Source organism: Myotis lucifugus, unplaced genomic scaffold, assembly GCF_000147115.1.
Source record: "Myotis lucifugus unplaced genomic scaffold, Myoluc2.0 scaffold_57, whole genome shotgun sequence".
In the NCBI taxonomy this organism is placed as follows: Eukaryota; Metazoa; Chordata; class Mammalia; order Chiroptera; family Vespertilionidae; genus Myotis; species Myotis lucifugus.
The window spans coordinates 1,375,344-1,392,536 of NW_005871105.1; the positions used below are offsets into that span (position 1 = coordinate 1,375,344).

The window sequence follows — 17,193 nt, forward strand, 5'->3', positions numbered from 1 at the left end:
TTCTTTGCTTGTTTTCTTCTCTTTTGGGAACTTGCTTTGATCATTATTGTTTTGTAACTCATTTGTTTTGACCTTGTCTTTCTTTAGATTTTTTTTTTCTGTTTTGAAACAGGAGACTTGGTCTTGGTTCCATCTGAGAGTCCATTAGGTTGTATTTTAGCTAACTGGTCGATTAAAGTCAATGACAAACCAGAATTGTTTGCCAAAGGTCTGGTAAATAGGATAAGATCTCTTATGTGCAAGATTTCATGTTGTTATATGATAAAAATTCTACTCTGAAAGAATCTACAATGATGGTTCAAAGAGGGGGGGAAAGGTCTCACCCATACCCCCAACAGTAAAATTCAAAATCATTAAAATAAAGAATGAAATGGTGGTTTCTGAGGGGCTGGGAGGTGGAGAAAATGGGGACATGTTGGTCAAGGGGTACAAACTTTCAGTTAAACAATGAGAAGTTCTGATGATTTAATACATAGCATGGTTACTATAGCTAATACTGTATTGTGTACTTGAAATTTGCTCTAAGTGAAAAAGATAGTATTGCATCTGTGACAAAGGAATTGTTTTAGCTTTCTCATTTCCATACCAAGCAATGATATGGTACATGCAGCAATTAAAAATATTACTAACCTTTTTGCTTCCATGGAACTTTCCACTGCTTGGTGAAATCTTATTTTCTAAGATTTTGGAGGTTGTGTCCTATTCCAATAATGGTCTGTCCAAATTACTAACTAAAGACAAAATAGAAAAAGGGATTTGAAAAAGCCCCATATAACTGTGATACAATAACTTAGTCTTTATCCTCAACCCACATACTCAATTCGTCTTGTCTTTTTATGTATTTTAAGAACTTGAGGATTTCACTTAGAGTTATTGCCAACTGGCCTACTGAAGGACAACAGGAAAAACATCTCAAAAGGCCCCTACACCATTTAGTTCAATGAAAATTTGGGTTATAAAATCAGAGCTTCTTGGCTGAGCTATTCATTTTAATAAGTAGTCTACTCCCTTTCATTTCTACCCGTTAGGCGATGCCACTCTCACAAAAGTGATTATTGTCTTAATTTATGAACATTATGAGAAACAAAAGAAGGCTGAACCTTTTATAAGCTTAAATTCTCTTCAGCTTAAACCTTATATTTTCTCAGTGAAGACTTGTTCATTGAAAGGATTAAAAACCTCCCCTAGAATCAAATTCTATTGCTAGTGGAAACCTGAGAATTATTATCAAAGAGTAGTGTATGTAGGTAACAGATGACTGACAAATGGGAGAAAGTTTCCAGGGAGATGTCAGGGCAGGTGTGAGACATAGTTTAATTATTGTAGAATGCAAAAGAGATAGGCTGCATCTTCTGTAAGTTGTCCTGAAAAAATGCAATATAAAACAGGAGTGGAGCCCTAACCGGTTTGGCTCAGGGGATAGAGTTGGCCTGTGGACTGAAAGGTCCCAGGTTAGATTCGGTCAAGGGCATGTACTTTGGTTTTGGGCACATCCCCAAATAAGGAAAACACATGACATTTTTTCTTTATACAAGTACTTTCTCCTATATTCACTAAGGATAGGAGGTGTGCAGGAGGCAGCTGATTGATGTTTCTCTTTCATCAATGTTTCTAACTCTCTATCTCTCTCCCTTCCTTTCTGTAAAAAATCAATAACATATATTTAAACAAACAAATAAACAGGAGTGGAAGGCCATCACTTAGGAAGGACAACCCTGGATGTTTTAGAAAATGAATTTAAATACACTGATTTTATAAAGTTCTTTGAACCTCCCATAGTCATAGCCAGTTTTACATAGGATGTTTGGAGTAAAAACCTGGAAAGGAACACCAGCCTTCTGAGATAGGCCTAAAAGATTCATGAGCCATCCTTCATGCCCAAGGAAGATGTTGCTACAGCTTTCAAATACCTGTTGTTGTTGTTGTTGTAGTTTCCAATTTAAGTAAATATGACGACTGGTTACATGCAGCTCTCTTTATTATCGCCACCAGTTTTGACTCCTGCTTTGTCTGGACTAATCACATGTCTATTTCTTATGTCAATAAAGTATTACCTAATTTATTTATTCAAACTGAGCTATCTGTTGACTTCCTAGAGCACTACTCATTGGCCAAAATACACTTCTAGGCTGGATTTATTTCTCAGCAGCACATCATTCCCTGTCGTCCATGCAGTTATATCAGAAGTGGATTTTGCTTCATCAGTTGACGTGTAACAGTGAGTAGTGAAAACGTAGACATAGAGCCTCTTTCAAGTCTTACCCTCTCTTCAGCATACAATGTATTTCTTTATTTCTCCTCAATTTTCTGTTTTTTCTTCCTTTTCTTTTGGATTCAGGGCAAGAATAAGGAAAACACATGACATTTTTTTCTTTATACAAGTACTTTCTCCTATATTCACTAAGGATATACAAACAATATATGACTCGCCATTCCCGAGATCCTATATAAAAATGCATTCCAGCCAAACCGGTTTGGCTCAGTGGATAGAGCGTCGGCCTGCGGACTGAAGGGTCCCGGGTTCGATTCCGGTCAAGGGCATGTACCTTGGTTGCGGGTTCATCCCCGGTGGGGCTTGTGCAGGAAGCAGCTGATGGATCTTTCTCTCTCATCAATGTTTCTAACTCTCTATCCCTCTCCCTTCCTCTCTGTGAAAAACCAATAAAATATATTTTTAAAAAAAATGCATTCCACACTCTACTCTTTGCTCCTTGTTTCTGTGACAAAATAGCTTGTTCTCTCTTAAGACTGTGCAAGACATACTAAATATAATAAGTAGTTAAAAGGAGTGATTTTAGAATGTTTTTGTGGGCTGCCTGAAACTCTTGCTCCGAATCAAGAATTCCTGGAATTGGTGCTTTTTGGTGTGTGTGTCCATGTGATACAGTATAAATTCTTCCTCACCACACTCCAAAGGTTGAGTTATCCAAGGTTTTTCCTGGAAAATTTCATAATAGCAAAGTCATAACAGCATTCCATCTATCTCCTGAAAGCATTCTTTGTGATTTACCAGTGAGTCTTCTCTATCCTCACTTTGCAATAGTTAAGGTTGCCTGGACTTCACCTTGAGTTAGGAAAGCTCTAGCAACTTAGTAGGGCCTTAATTGGATCTTTTAATTGGAGATAAAATAATACTCCACAAAGCCTTCTCTGGAGGTTGGGATAAACATTCATTGAAACAGTATTTTGTCCTTCCCCCCTGCCCTTTTTTAAGAGTGATTAGCAGGATTGTTAAAATGCACACATTCCAGAAATTCTAATCCTATCAGTCTGTTATAGGCCTAGAATATGAACATTTACCCAAACCCAGGAAATTCTAATGCAAGTGATGTTTCTACTCTTACTCAGCAAAATTATAACATCTGACTTTCCTCTATTGATCAAATGATTTAGATTGTTTGTAAAAGAATTAATGTTTTTTGACATGCACTTTAGACAAAGCCACATATGCAACTTTAACAAATTCGTTTTCTAGGTGTGCACAGAAATTTTTTAAAATATATTTTATTGATTTTTTACAGACAGGAAGGGAGATGGATAGAGAGTTAGAAACATCGATCAGCTGCCTCCTGCACATCTCCTACTGGGGATGTGCCCGCAACTAAGGCACATGTCCTTGACCGGAATCAAACCCGGGACCCTTCAGTCTGCAGGCCGATGCTCTATCCATTGAGCCAAACCAGTTAGGGCTAAAAAATTTTTAAAAGTACACAATTAACATATGTGTTGTTTCTAAACCTAGTGTTATTAGAACTTCTGGGATTTCCTCATCTATTTAACATTCAAGAATAGATTTCTCGCCCAGTTGGTGTGGCTCAGTGGTTGACCATCAACCTATGAACCAGGGATTACAGTTTGATTCCTGGTCAGGGTACATGCCTGGGTAGCAGGCTCAATTCCCAGAAGGGGGCATGCAGAAGGCAGGTGATCGATGATTCTCTCTCATCATTGATGTTTCTATCTCTCTTTTTCCCTCTCCCTCTTTGAAATCAATATATATATTGCAGGTGAAGCTAATAGAGAAATGCCTATCTGGTCCACTTTTTGAACAGATATGTCTTTAGACTGTGTGCTTCCTATTTATATTTTGACTTTCTTATTTAGATTTATTTAGGATTTCGGATAAAAATTCAATTGGAAAATGTCATAAAAAACATATAATATCTCGCAACTATATCAGGGTGACATCTCCAAAGTAAAAGCAGTTGGTGTTACACAGAGAGCATATTCCACAATTTATTTGAAATGGCAGACAGATCCCAAAGCCTCAGAAGGTTCTTTCAGGGACAACAGATTATTTTTGTTGCAGAAAAAAAAAAGTACATTTATTAGAGAATTTCCTATTTCTATAATAATAAAAATATGAAATACTAAGAAACTGTATTAGTAAAGTGATTGAAGGCATGGTCTCTGTGGCCAAATAGTCTGGCATCAAATCCTGCCAGGTCTGCCAGCTGGGCAACCTTGCACCTCCTTTACCTTATTTTCCTTGGTTCTATGTTTGGAATCATGCTAATACCTCCCTCATGGGGTTTTAGGAAAGGCTGTTTAACCTTTTAGTATCTTAGTTTCCTCCTCTTTAAAATAGTGATAAAACCTCTAGTAATGTTTGATTGCTGTTAAGAGTAAATTTTTATATATGCACTAGAGGCCCAGTACACGGATTTGTGCACTGGTGGGAGGGGAGGGCCCTCAGCCCGGTCTGCGCCCTCTCCCAGTCCGGGACCCCTCAGGGGTAGTCTGCCTGCTGGATCAGGCCTGAGCTGGCAGTCAGACATCCCTCTCACAGTCCGGGGCTCTCACAGTCCCGGACCCCTCACTCATTACCCACTGCAGGCGGGAGAGGCTGCCGCTCCCATTGCTGCACTCACCAGCCATGAGCCCGGCTTCTTGCTGAGTTCCCCCCCCCCCCCTTGAAAGTGCACTGACTCCCAGGGGGCAGCTCCTGCATTGAGTGTCTGACCCCTGGTGGTTAGTGTGCATCATACGTGACTGGTCCTTCTGCAGTTCAGTCAATTTGCATATTAGGGTTTTATTATATAGGATGCTGTTTAGTATGGCATGGCTTGAGTCACATGACATTTAAAAGGTGCTTGGCATATATTGAACACTCAGTGTTAGTAATTACTATAAAATACTATGAAATTGAAAAGAATTTTATTTGTTTTTACTTGTAGGTGAATAAGTATGGACAACAAAGACACATATTTGCTGAACTTTAAAGGCTATAATTTTGAATCTTCTTTAGTTGATACTGACTTTCTAGAAAATCTAGATGATTTTGAAATTAGAGATGATGATGTCTTCATAATTACATATCCAAAATCTGGTAAGTTTGAGGAGTGGACTACCTGCTATCAGTTTTCACTCTGGTTTGGTAATACATGTGTACAAATGAGCCCTTTTCCAGACATTAACAGTAGCCCAGCCTACATTTAGAGCACCATTAGGATTTTTAATAGTTAAATAAATATCAAAGTTTTACTATATAAGCTCATTTAAAATGCATATATTGTTGTTTTTTAAGGCGCCTATGAAGAAACCAAATATTGAGCCAAAGCAGATACTAGGTCCATGCTGACCTGTTGGCTTTCTCTGAGAATGGAAGAAAACATATTAAAAAAAACCAGCAGGCTTTTGGTTAGCAGCATCTCTCAGTCAGAACTAATTCCTAATATGCTTTTCAATTACTCTAATTGCTTTTATTTCCCTATAATAATGAAATAATTTTGAACTAATGGAAATTGTCCTCAAATCTTACATTCCCCTTAAAAGCTTATCTTTTATATGTGCTTTTTAGAACACAGGGTGACTGGTGTTCTTGAATCAATGTTGTACAAAGTGGTTAATATTGCTCAGAGATACATTGGAGTCAAAGTCAACACAAAATGTCATTCCTGATTTTCATGAAAGTGCTTCAGTCCCTCCCTTTTACCATTGACTTTCAAATTCAGGACCCTGTTTACTTTCCCCTAATTAGTAATACAATGCCTTTTCCCTGGATTTTTCTACTCTGCAAAATGTGCCAGCACATTTGATATCAGGTGTTTTTTGTTTTCCTCCCTTAGATGTTAGTGGTGCCTCAGTTTGCTTAGGTTTAGGTTAAGCAGCCCATACGAATTTTTCCTTTACCCTTAATCCAGCCTAAGTATTTGGCATACCACACACCAGTCTTTCGTCCAATCTGCTGGGTTCTTACTCTTCTTAGAGGGTAGATTAGTGCTCTCCAGGATTTACCATAAATTTTATCAAATCTACTGTGTCTATTAAATCTACTCAATTGAGGAGCAATGATTGATTGCATTATTGACACGTCACATTCTTTTAGAACATTGATTATATATTCATGAACATAGGTGCAAAAATCCTATACCAAATAAATATAAGCAAAACAAATCTAGCAATGTAAAAAAAAAATACCACTGTGACCAGGTGGCTTTATTTCAAGATTGGTTTAAACATATATGAATACAGTTCACCCACATTACTAGAGCATAGAAGAAAGCCTGAATTTTCAGCTCAACAGGTGCAGAACAAGCATTTAATAGAATTCAGCATACATTCCTAAGGGAGACTATTAGCAAACTAGGGAGAAAGTCAACTTCTTTAACCTGATGAATAGAATCTACCAAAAACTACCACAGACATCAAATGCAATAGTGAAACATTTAAAATCAAGTATGAGACAAGAATGCCCATCAGTACTTTCATTTAGCACTGTATTGGGAGACCTATAAAATGTTAAAAAGAAAAGTTGAAAGGGGTCTTGAGCTCTTAAACTGTCTGTATTTCCAAAAGGTAAAGCTTTAAGAAAGACTAAGGAAGGAGAAACAGAGATAGCCACAGACAATCACATGAACAGAACATACATGAATCACAGGGAACAAAAGAGCTGAAGGGTTAATCTAAAACACTATCACACTCTTTTTGAGTAAAAAGGGAACTTAGAACACCTAATTTTATCTTTACTAATTTTAATGTAAAACACATAGAAAAAAAAAGTTGGGCACATTTCCTTGGCATATTTAAAGTGGTTAAAAAGAAAGAAAAAGCTCCAAATAGTTTTGAGATAGATGGCATAATTATTAACATTGTTAATAAAACATTAATTCAGGGTTGGAAATGAAATTATTTCTTTTTCCAGGTACCATCTGGACTCAACAGATATTAAGCTTGATTTATTTTGAGGGACATCGTAACAGAACTGAAGACTTGTCAACGCTTGATAGAATCCCCTTCTTTGAATACAATTTACGCAAAATAGACTTTCTCAACAGACCGTCTCCTCGCCTCTTCTGTTCCCACCTCCCATATTATTTAGTACCGAAAGGTCTCAGGAGCAAAAAAGCTAAAGTAAGTCATATAAATAGCTAATGGACCTTTGGCACAAACAAAAATACTTTCTTCAAATATTTTTTTTCAGCCTCACTCATCCACAGTCTTTCAAACATGATAATTATAATCTTTGATACTGTTTTACACATTAAATATGTATGGAATCATAAGTATATACTTAAGTTGGGTCATCCCACACATTGCTTGTAGTGTGATTATATAGTATACAGCAACATTTCTTTGATGACAGCACATAAAATTCTATTTTTTTAATAGTTTAGTAGAATTTATTGTATGGCTCTACAATGTTTAGTGTATTGATGAATAGGTAAGTTGCAGCAAATGTATATATTACATCGCAATACACATTTTTGTTTTTTTTTAATCCTCACCCAAGGATATTTTTCCATTGATTTTTAGGGAGAGTAGAAGAGAGAGGGAAGACAGAGAGAAATATTGATGTGAGAGAAACACATCGATTGGTTGCCTCCTGCATGAGCCCGAACCAGGGTGCAGGCCAGGAGGAACCTGCAACCTAGGTACCTGCTCTTGACTAGAATCGAACCCAGGACCCTTCAGTCCACAGTCCCACGCTGTATCCACTGAGCCAAACAGGCTAGGGCCAAACTTTTTAGTTTTTAATATAAATTATAAAATGATATCACAAACTAATCTGAGTTTGCATTTTCCTAATTCATAATGAGATTAAACACTTTTTGATATGTTTATTGGCCATAATTATTTCTTATTCTGTGAAATTATTAAGATTTTTGTCCAATTTTTAAATTTCATTGTCTCTTTCTTAATGATTTTTTTGTATATATTCTGGATACTAATAATTATTGGTTATATGTGTTGTATTGCTCATACTTTGTTGCTTTTTATAACTTCATGCTATATATTTTGATTAATCGCATTCTTTAAAACTTAATACAATTTCATTGATCAATTTTTATTTTAACAGAAATAAATTTTTCCTGTTTAGGAAATCTTTTTCTTCTCCGAGACCAGAAATATATTCTTTAAAGATGTCAAATATTGCTTTCATATTTAAATCCTTAATCCATTTGTAAATGATTTTTTGGTCTGGTGTGAGGTATGAAGTAGAATTCCATTTTTATACTATACTAGAGGCCTGGTGCACGAAATTTGTGCCCTGGGGAGTCCCTCAGCCTGGCCTGCGACCTCGCTGTCCGGGTGCCTCGGGGGATGTCCGACTGATGGCTTAGTCGGCAGCACCATTGCGCTTGCCAGCTGTGAGCCCGGCTTGTGGCTGAGCGGTGCTCCCCCTGTGGGAGCGGACTGACCACCAGGGGGCAGCTCTTGTGTTGAGCGTCTGCCCCTTGATGGTGAGTGTGCGTCATAACGACTGGTTGTTCCGCTGTTTGTCGATTTGTATATTAGCTTTTTATTATATAGGATGGCTAATTATTTGTTTCAACATCACCTATTAAGTAGTTTTTCCTTTTTTATCTTGGCGTTTTGTCAAATGTCACTTAACGCTTACAGAGGGTACATTGAAACAATTTCTTTCTTTTTAAAAAAATATAGTTTTATTGATTTTTTACAGAGAGAAAGGGAGAGGGATAGAGAGTTAGAAACATCGATGAGAGAGAAACATTGATCAGCTGCCTCCTGCACACCCTCTACTGGGGATGTGCCTGCAACCAAGGTACATGCCCTTGACTGGAATCGAACAAGGGACCCCTCAGTCTGCAGGCTGATGCTCTCTCCACTGAGCCACACTGGTTAGGGCTGAAACAGTTTCTATGCAGGGTAATTTGTAATATTAACCAACCTTAAAAATAAATAATTATACTTTTAGAAATAATTTCTATATGCTTGCGCATGTGAAATAAAAGTTATGTGAATAAAGTTGATTACTTCAGCCTTTGTAATAGCAAAAAAAAAAAGGTATAACCTAAATTTCTATGAATAGTAGGCTGGATAAAACAAATTATTATGCATTCATATAGTGACATCTGTTGGTGTGAAAAACAACAACAACCTCTAAGGACAACCGAGAATTGTTAAAATTGTTTTCCTATACCCCCTGCAGATTATTTACATCTACAGAAACCCCAAGGATGTTATGACTTCATACTTTCATTTTTCAAATGTGGTGGTCACGCTTGAAGATGTGAATAATATGGAACATTTCATGAAAAGGTTTCTAGATGGAAATGGTAACTATGAATTTATGCATTCAACTTGTTTATGAGGCCATGTTGCCATTTAGCCAAATTCTCACACTTGGGGAACATATTTTAAGGAAAGAAAGAAGAGTAACGATAGAAGCTGGATGCTCATAAGTGGTTACTGCTCTGTTAATTTAATTTGTCACCCAATGGCCTTTCTATTCTCACCAGGACCACTTTGGGGATTGCTATGGTTGCAAAGGCATATTGTTTAAGAAACAGTTTGGCCAGATCATAAAAGAACCGCAATGGTGTACCCATTCAAAGTGGACGTAGTGTTTGTGTTCTGTCATGGACTTATGGAAGGCTTTATATGGCAGTGGTGGAATATTCATTTCAATACTGAGGATTGATTGATTTAAGAGGCTTGTGGAACTGGGGCTCTCACTTATTTAGAAGATTAGATTCGGGTTCTGTCTTATAGATATCTGAAGTTGCTATCCAGACATCTTAAAATAGATAATAAAAGGAGAAATAAAGACAGATTTTCAGGTGGAAGAAGTAAGAAAGTAAGGAGCTTACCTTCAATCTTCACAATGAGTTGCTTGGGTTTCTTATTTTCTCCTCTGCTGCTTTCCCTACATGCATAGGAAAGACAGGTTTCCATTAAAATCATGAAATTGTTTCCCAAAGCATCATTTTTTACCGGGTAACATAGATGTCTAGTGGTGGGGGCTTTACTTACCTTTTGGGGGATTCCAGAACAGAAAAGAAAGTTTCTAGTTTGCTGTTTGATAAGTGCAACATCTTTACCTTGTCACTTACTAATTTCCCCCCAGTGGTAGGAAGCCGTTGGTTTGATCACATCAGAGGCTGGTATGAGCACAGACATGACTTCAGTATTCTGTTTATGATGTATGAGGAAATGAAAAAGGTAAGAGGCAAAGGTTATTTTTAAAAATTATTTCTTTGAAACCCTTTTTGATTTTGGTTTAAATGAACCACATTTTCCCAGTTTTCTTGGTACCTAACTACTTCTCATGCTTTTTCAGAGGTTTCTCATTTCCTGCCTGTCCCTCAATTATTGGTTTCCTCAGGGCTCTCTTCCCACTGTACACAGTCATCTTTTGTGGTTCCTTTTCATGCAGCCATCTGTGTCTCTAAGGACAAACTCACATGACTAGTGATAAAAAAAAAAAGAAAAGAAAAAAGAAAAGGCACTTTGAAACAGTGGGACCAACCCTGGCCGGTGTAACTATTTGGTTAGATGTCATCCTATGCACTGAAGGGTTGCTGGTTTGATCCCCAGGCAGGGCCTGGGTTGCAGGCTTGATCCCTGGTAGAAGAGCAATGTTTCTCTCCCTCTCTATTCCTCTCACTCTAAAAATCAACAAAAATATTAAACAAGCAAAAGCAACAACAAACAAAAATAACCACTAAGATTTGGCCAATTAGTCAGAGGTAATTGTGTGCCCAGTGATGCAAGTTCTTTGTGTTTTGTTGTTGTTGTTTTTATTAAAGAGAATCTTGAAATGTATCTTTCATGGAAATCACATAATATTTACATGTTGGCATCCAATGAAAACTGTCTTAATACATTGTGTAAACCCAACCAAACACATTTGAAGTTCACTATTTTGTGATCTATGGTTGATATGTTGACTACCTGCTACATATCTTATTTACTCATTAATTCAAAATTTTAAAATGCCTATTATGTGACAGACCCTAAATCATAAGACAAAGACAATTGAACCCTTTATTTATAGAACTTATAATCCAACAGGGAAGACAAGTATTCACTAAGTAGGTATATATACTTCAATCCTGTGATAACTGTTATCAAGGAAAAGTGCAGGTATGATAAGATAGTACATGAAATATACTGATCTGGTATAGGTAATAGGCAATTGTTTCTGGAAAAGTAATATGACAACTTCAAGCTAATAGATATGAGTTGGCAGAGAAGTAAAAGACAAGTCTAAGCCAAGAAAAGAAAATGTGCAAAATATCTGAAGCCTCGGGTGCATGATAAGGAAGGAAGAAGTTAAAGAGCAAGGTGGAGGGAATGAAAGATTAAGATAGAGAGGTGTATACAGTAGGAGCCAGACCATGCAAGGTCTGTAGTCTTTGTTAGATATAGTAATTTCTTCATCTTAAAAGCAATAATGAGCCCTTTAACAGATTTAGAAGAGTAGCATATGATAGAATTAGTATCTTTATAGTGTAATTCCCTCTAATGGGTTTAAAAGTGATAATAGTAAATATAGGCAAACTAGTTAGAGACCAGTTTGGTAAACGACTGTTTATTGTTAGTGTAAATAAATGCAAATGATTTGGGGATGTTGGTTTTGTATCTTACAACTTTGCTGAGTTTGTTTAATAGTCTAACAGTGTTTTTGTTTGTTTGTTTGTAGATCTTTAGTGTTTTCTATGTATAAAATCATATTGTATGTGAACACATAATTTTACGTCTTTCTTTAAATTTGGATGCCTTTTTCTTGTCTATTGACTCTGGTTAGAACTTCCACTACTAGGCTGAATATAAATGGTGAAAATTGGCATCCTTGCCTTGTTCCTGATCTTTTGTTGTTGTAGTTGTTAATCCTCACCTGAAGATATTTTTCCATTGATTTTTAGGGAGAGTGAAAGACAGAGAAAGGGAAAGACAGAGAGAAATATTGATGTGAGAGAAACACATTGATTGGTTGCCTACTGCATGTGCCCTGACCAGGGCCCGGGTTAGGGAGGAGCCTATAATCATAGTACACGCCCTTGACTGGAATCAAACCCTGGACCCTTCAGTCTGTAGGCAGAGGCTCTATCCACTGACCCAAACCAACTAGGGCTGTTCATCTTTGCATTCCAGGAGTAAATCTCACTTGTTCATAGTGTATAGTCCTTTTAATGCATTACTGAATTTGTTTTGCTAGTGATTTGTTGAGGATTTTTGTATCTTATCTTTCATAAATGATATTGGTTTTTAGTTTTCTTTTCCTGTAGTGTTCTCATTTGGCTTTGGTATCAGGGTAATGCTGGTCTTACAGAATGAGTTTGGAAGTATTTCCTCCTCTTTGATTTTTTTTTGAAGAGTTTGAGGATTGGTGTTAATTCTTCTTTAATTTGTGTGTGGTAGAAATAACCAATGAAGCCACCAAACTTGGACTTTCCTTTTCTGTAGCCATTGTATTTAATTACTTGCTTTACTCTTTCCCTCATGAAATTGTAAACTCTTAACAAGCACAGATAGCATTATTATTGTTCTCTTAAACTTCTCCAGCACCTATCACAGTTTTTGAACCATAACACTCCTAAAAGTGCTACTTGAATGAATGAATGAGTGAATGAAGGTGAGTTGTCCTTATAAAATCAAACAGTAGAAAACTCTAACAAAGCTGACAACCAGAGCACTCATTTTCATAGAAGGAATAGGAAAGTAATATATCTTTGTCAAACTTTAGACTTACAATAAGTCCATTCACCTTCAGTTTTCCAAAATGTGATAAAGGTGTTGGGATGTAACTTGTGCATTCTTTGTTAGCTAAATAGTTTCTCATACCCACAATTCTTTCAGGATCTCAGAAGTTCTGTGCTTAAAATCAGCCGTTTTCTTGAGAAAGAACTGAGTGAAGAGGATGTGGAAGCTATTGTGAAACAGGCTACATTTCAGAACATGAAGTCTGATCCCAAAGCCAATTATGATGAGATTCTAAAATATGAAGTTGGGAAAAAAACAGATGAGGGGCATTTTCTTCGCAAAGGTGATGCTCAGGGGTTTTTAGAAGCAAAAGTGTTGAGAGTTCCGTGATTGCTTGGCCCCTACACTAATTAAGGGGTGTTTTTACCGTGTCTTACTACGTACAGTACTGTCATGTGGAACCTGGAGAGAATCAAAGCTCTTAACTGCCAATGGCCCTGAAAAGTATCCCAGGAAACTACACAATTTTTTAGTACATAGTCTAACACTTGAACCTAATTAATCAATGTTACATTCCTTCCTTTTAGTCTACATGTCCCTACTCTTTAAAATTGGTTAGCAAGTCTTACCTCAAGGTGATGTATATATATGACCAGGACAGCTCCAATTATTGTTTTTTTTTTTAATTTCTCCTAGAACATTCTAGAGGTAAACCCAACATGTTTTTTGTTGTGGGGGAGGGAGTTTGAGTTAGTGATTTCCTCATGTGTCATATTTCTTCAATGTAAAAAGTAGATTGCTACTTCTTGAAACCAATATGCTATGAATTGAAATATTCAATAACAACATGCAATTAATATTTCTAAAAATATATTTTATTGATGTTTTACAGAGAGGAAGGGAGAGGGATAGTCAGAAACATCGATGAGAGAGAAACATCCATCAGCTGCCTCCTGCACACTCCCCACTTGGGATATGCCCGCAACCAAGGTACATGCCCTTGACCGGAATCGAACCTTGGACCCCTGAGTCTGCAGGCTGATGCTCTATCCACTGAACCAAACCAGTTAGGGCAATGCAATTAATTTTTATTGTGCTTCTATGACATGCCAGGAATTAATATTTTCCCCCTGATACTTCTTAATTTCAATTCAAAAAAATTTTTTTGATCTTTTAATGTACATTTTTCTAGAACATAATTTTTACTTCTTTTATTCATATGTTATTCACTAATTTATCCATAACTTAGCATTTTGATGATGGATATTTATTCTTAATTAATGAAGATCTTCTTGAAATTGCTCTTGATATTGCTATTTTTTAAAAAGTGTTTCTTTTTTGTCCCATTTATTATCAGCTTTTAAGTCTCATTCCTTAAATAGACCAAATACAAAGTAATTCTCATGTCCATAAATAGCTGGCTAACTGTTCCAAATGCCAATGATAATGTTTAAACAAGAAAATTTGATAGTTGAAGATGGCAAATAATCTTAATTTAAAAATTGGCTTAATGACAGTTTCTAAGTTCCATCAAGTAAAACTGAAGCAATGACAGCTCTGAACACCCTCTCTGACCTTGATTTCATTACTTGAAAATCTTTGGGTTTCATTTTTTTAAACTTTTAAAATGTTTTTATTGATTTCAGAGAGGAAGGGAGATGGAGGGAGAGATAGAAACATCAATGGTGAGAGAGAATCATTGGTTGGTTGCCTCCTGCACACCCCACACTGGGGATTGAGCCCGCAATCCGGGCATGTGACCTGACTGGGAATCAAACTGTGACCTTCTGGCTCATAGGTCAACACTCAAGCACTGAGCCCTGCTGTCCGGGCTTTTTTTTCAACTTCACTTATTTTATGTTTAGCTTTTTATTTATTTTTACTTTTTAAATTATAGTTGTGATTCAAGATTATTTTATATTAGTTTCAGGTATGCAGCATAGTGGTTAGACATTTATATAATTTATGAAGTGATCCCCCCAATAATTATAATACAAACCTGTAACCATACATAGTTATTACAATATTATTGGCCATATTTGCTGTACTGTATTTTACATGCCATACCTATTTTGTAATTACCAGTTTGTACTTCTTAATCCCTTCAGTTTTTCAATTTTAAAAATGAAGAAATGCTGATATTGTGGAGTTGTGTTAAGAATTAAATTACATGCTAGATATAGTTTGCCAAGTATGGTGCCTGGCATTTATTTTTTTTAATTTTTGTATATATATTTTCTCTTTATTTTATTTTTTCCCCATCCCCATTTATTCCCCTATCCCATCTTCCACCTCTACCCACCTCTCTTTCTCTCTCAATCACCACACTGTTGCCCATGTCCATGAGTTCTCTTTTTTTTCTTAATCTCTCCACCCTACACTCCCAATACTTACCCCATACCAGAGTTGTCTGTCTGCTCTCTATCTAGGAATCTATCTATTTTGCTTGTTCGTTCAGTTTGTTCATTAAATTCCACATATGAGTGAAATGATATGGTACTTGTATTTCTTTGGTGCCTGGTATTTAGTAAAATATATGAAAAAATTATAACCTAGTCCTCTATTTTACTTTTGTTATACCATCTCAATAAAGGTTATAATTTAATGGTAGAGGTTGGTGAAAGCATAATAGCTAAGGATAGTGAACTTTAGAAGTATTTTTCAGTTTGTTTCTTAGTTCATTTCTGTATAAGGAAACATGAAGTATCAAACCCATGGAGAACTACCAGATATTTAGCGTGGCTTGAAGAGGAGATGAAAGTGGGTGGGAAGAAACTCTTGCCCTGATAGTGCCACTTCCTCACCCAGGTGCTGATCATGTGCTTATTTCTAGGTACCGTTGGAGACTGGAAACATCACTTGACAGTGGAGCAAAATGAAAGATTTGACAAAATATTCCAAAGGAATATGAAAGGTTTGCCTTTGAAATTCATCTGGAATTTAAATGAGGAATAAAATCAGTATAAAAGAATTCTAAAAATATCTAACTAGAGAGGCTATTTTAATATACACATTAATTTGTGCTTCTTATGCAAATGTTAATTATAAAACTTTATTAATAAAAAATGAGTAAACTGTGCTTAGATTAGTTGCCAGGAGTTTGATAAACACTTTGAAATTTCAAAAATTAAAATGGTTTAGGAGATAGACTGCATTGATATCCTATATTATAAATTGAAAAACAGGAAGCATGTAATAGGAATTATAAATGTTCTGAGTTTTCTGTAGTGTGTATTTTTTCTTTACCTACAATTAAATTGAGTATCAATGAAACATTAAAAATTATTGACATTAAAATTTATTAAACATTAATATTTAATGACAATAATAAAATAAATAAGGTCAATAGTGTAAACTTTAGTCCAGAGGTGAATTTTACCTCAAAGACAAAGAGTATCATAGCATCATCATATAGAGAAGATAGTAAAAATCCAAGCAGTGTTTTAATTCCAGACATGGTATACATAGTGTGTATGCTAACTTTACATTTTTAGTTAACCAGGTCACATCTCTATCAACTCTTATTGAATTATAAATGAGATATATTTTGCTTTTTATTTTTTTATATTCAAAGTTTAGACCAATTTGCTAGACATCCTTTTGAAACAATTAGGTTTCCAAACAGTGCCTGACAGTTGTCAAATCACAGATGACTGGCTCACCAAGGCAAGTCACCGAAATTCTGGGAGAGAGAGAAGACTTCCGCAAAACCCATCTACAGGGAGAAGAATATTTCAAAGACCGTTCTGATACCTTATTGAGAAAACTTTTGTTTTTCTGTCCTTCCTAGAGTATAGGTAACCATGTCATATTTTGCTCTAGGGTCTTCGTTCATGTTTTTAAAAGTAGCCAATTTCACTATGGATTCCACACCCTAATTAGTCCAGCTGTGTTTCAAGAAACTTGCTGATTTTTAGTTCAGTGCTTCTAGTGTTCTGAAGTGGTTTAAGTTGATCACAGATGAATCCCATGATGAAGAGAAGGCAATGTACATACCAGAATAAAGGCCCACAATGTAACAAATGTGTGAATAAGGACTCTATCAGGCAGGTACTGCTCAAAGATATAGGAGTGTTTCTACTTATAGTTTAAACAAGTTGGGGAAGATGTTCAGGAATCCAGTAGAAACATGAGACAAAACTCTTTTCACTACACATTCCATTCATTTCTGCCTACCACTGTGTTCATGAGGCCTACCCTGACTACCCTATTTAATAATGCAACCTCCCCAGCACGCCTTCGGACACTTCCTGTAATTACTAGTTTTCTACATTACCTTTTTATTTCCAGAACATTTATCAC

The 17,193-nt window shown here is 36.2% G+C and overlaps 1 protein-coding gene across 1 annotated transcript; it reads left to right on the top strand.

Annotated features, from left to right (window-relative positions):
- Window positions 1-2,139: 2,139 nt before the first annotated feature.
- LOC102419911 (amine sulfotransferase-like) lies at window positions 2,140-15,984 on the top strand. The gene is made up of 7 exons (XM_006089188.3): window positions 2,140-2,218; window positions 5,178-5,329; window positions 7,145-7,353; window positions 9,395-9,521; window positions 10,313-10,407; window positions 13,048-13,234; window positions 15,725-15,984. The coding sequence occupies exons 2-7, from the start codon at window positions 5,188-5,190 to the stop codon at window positions 15,844-15,846; spliced, it is 882 nt and encodes a 293-aa protein (XP_006089250.1). The 5' UTR covers window positions 2,140-2,218; window positions 5,178-5,187; the 3' UTR covers window positions 15,847-15,984.
- Window positions 15,985-17,193: the final 1,209 nt, after the last annotated feature.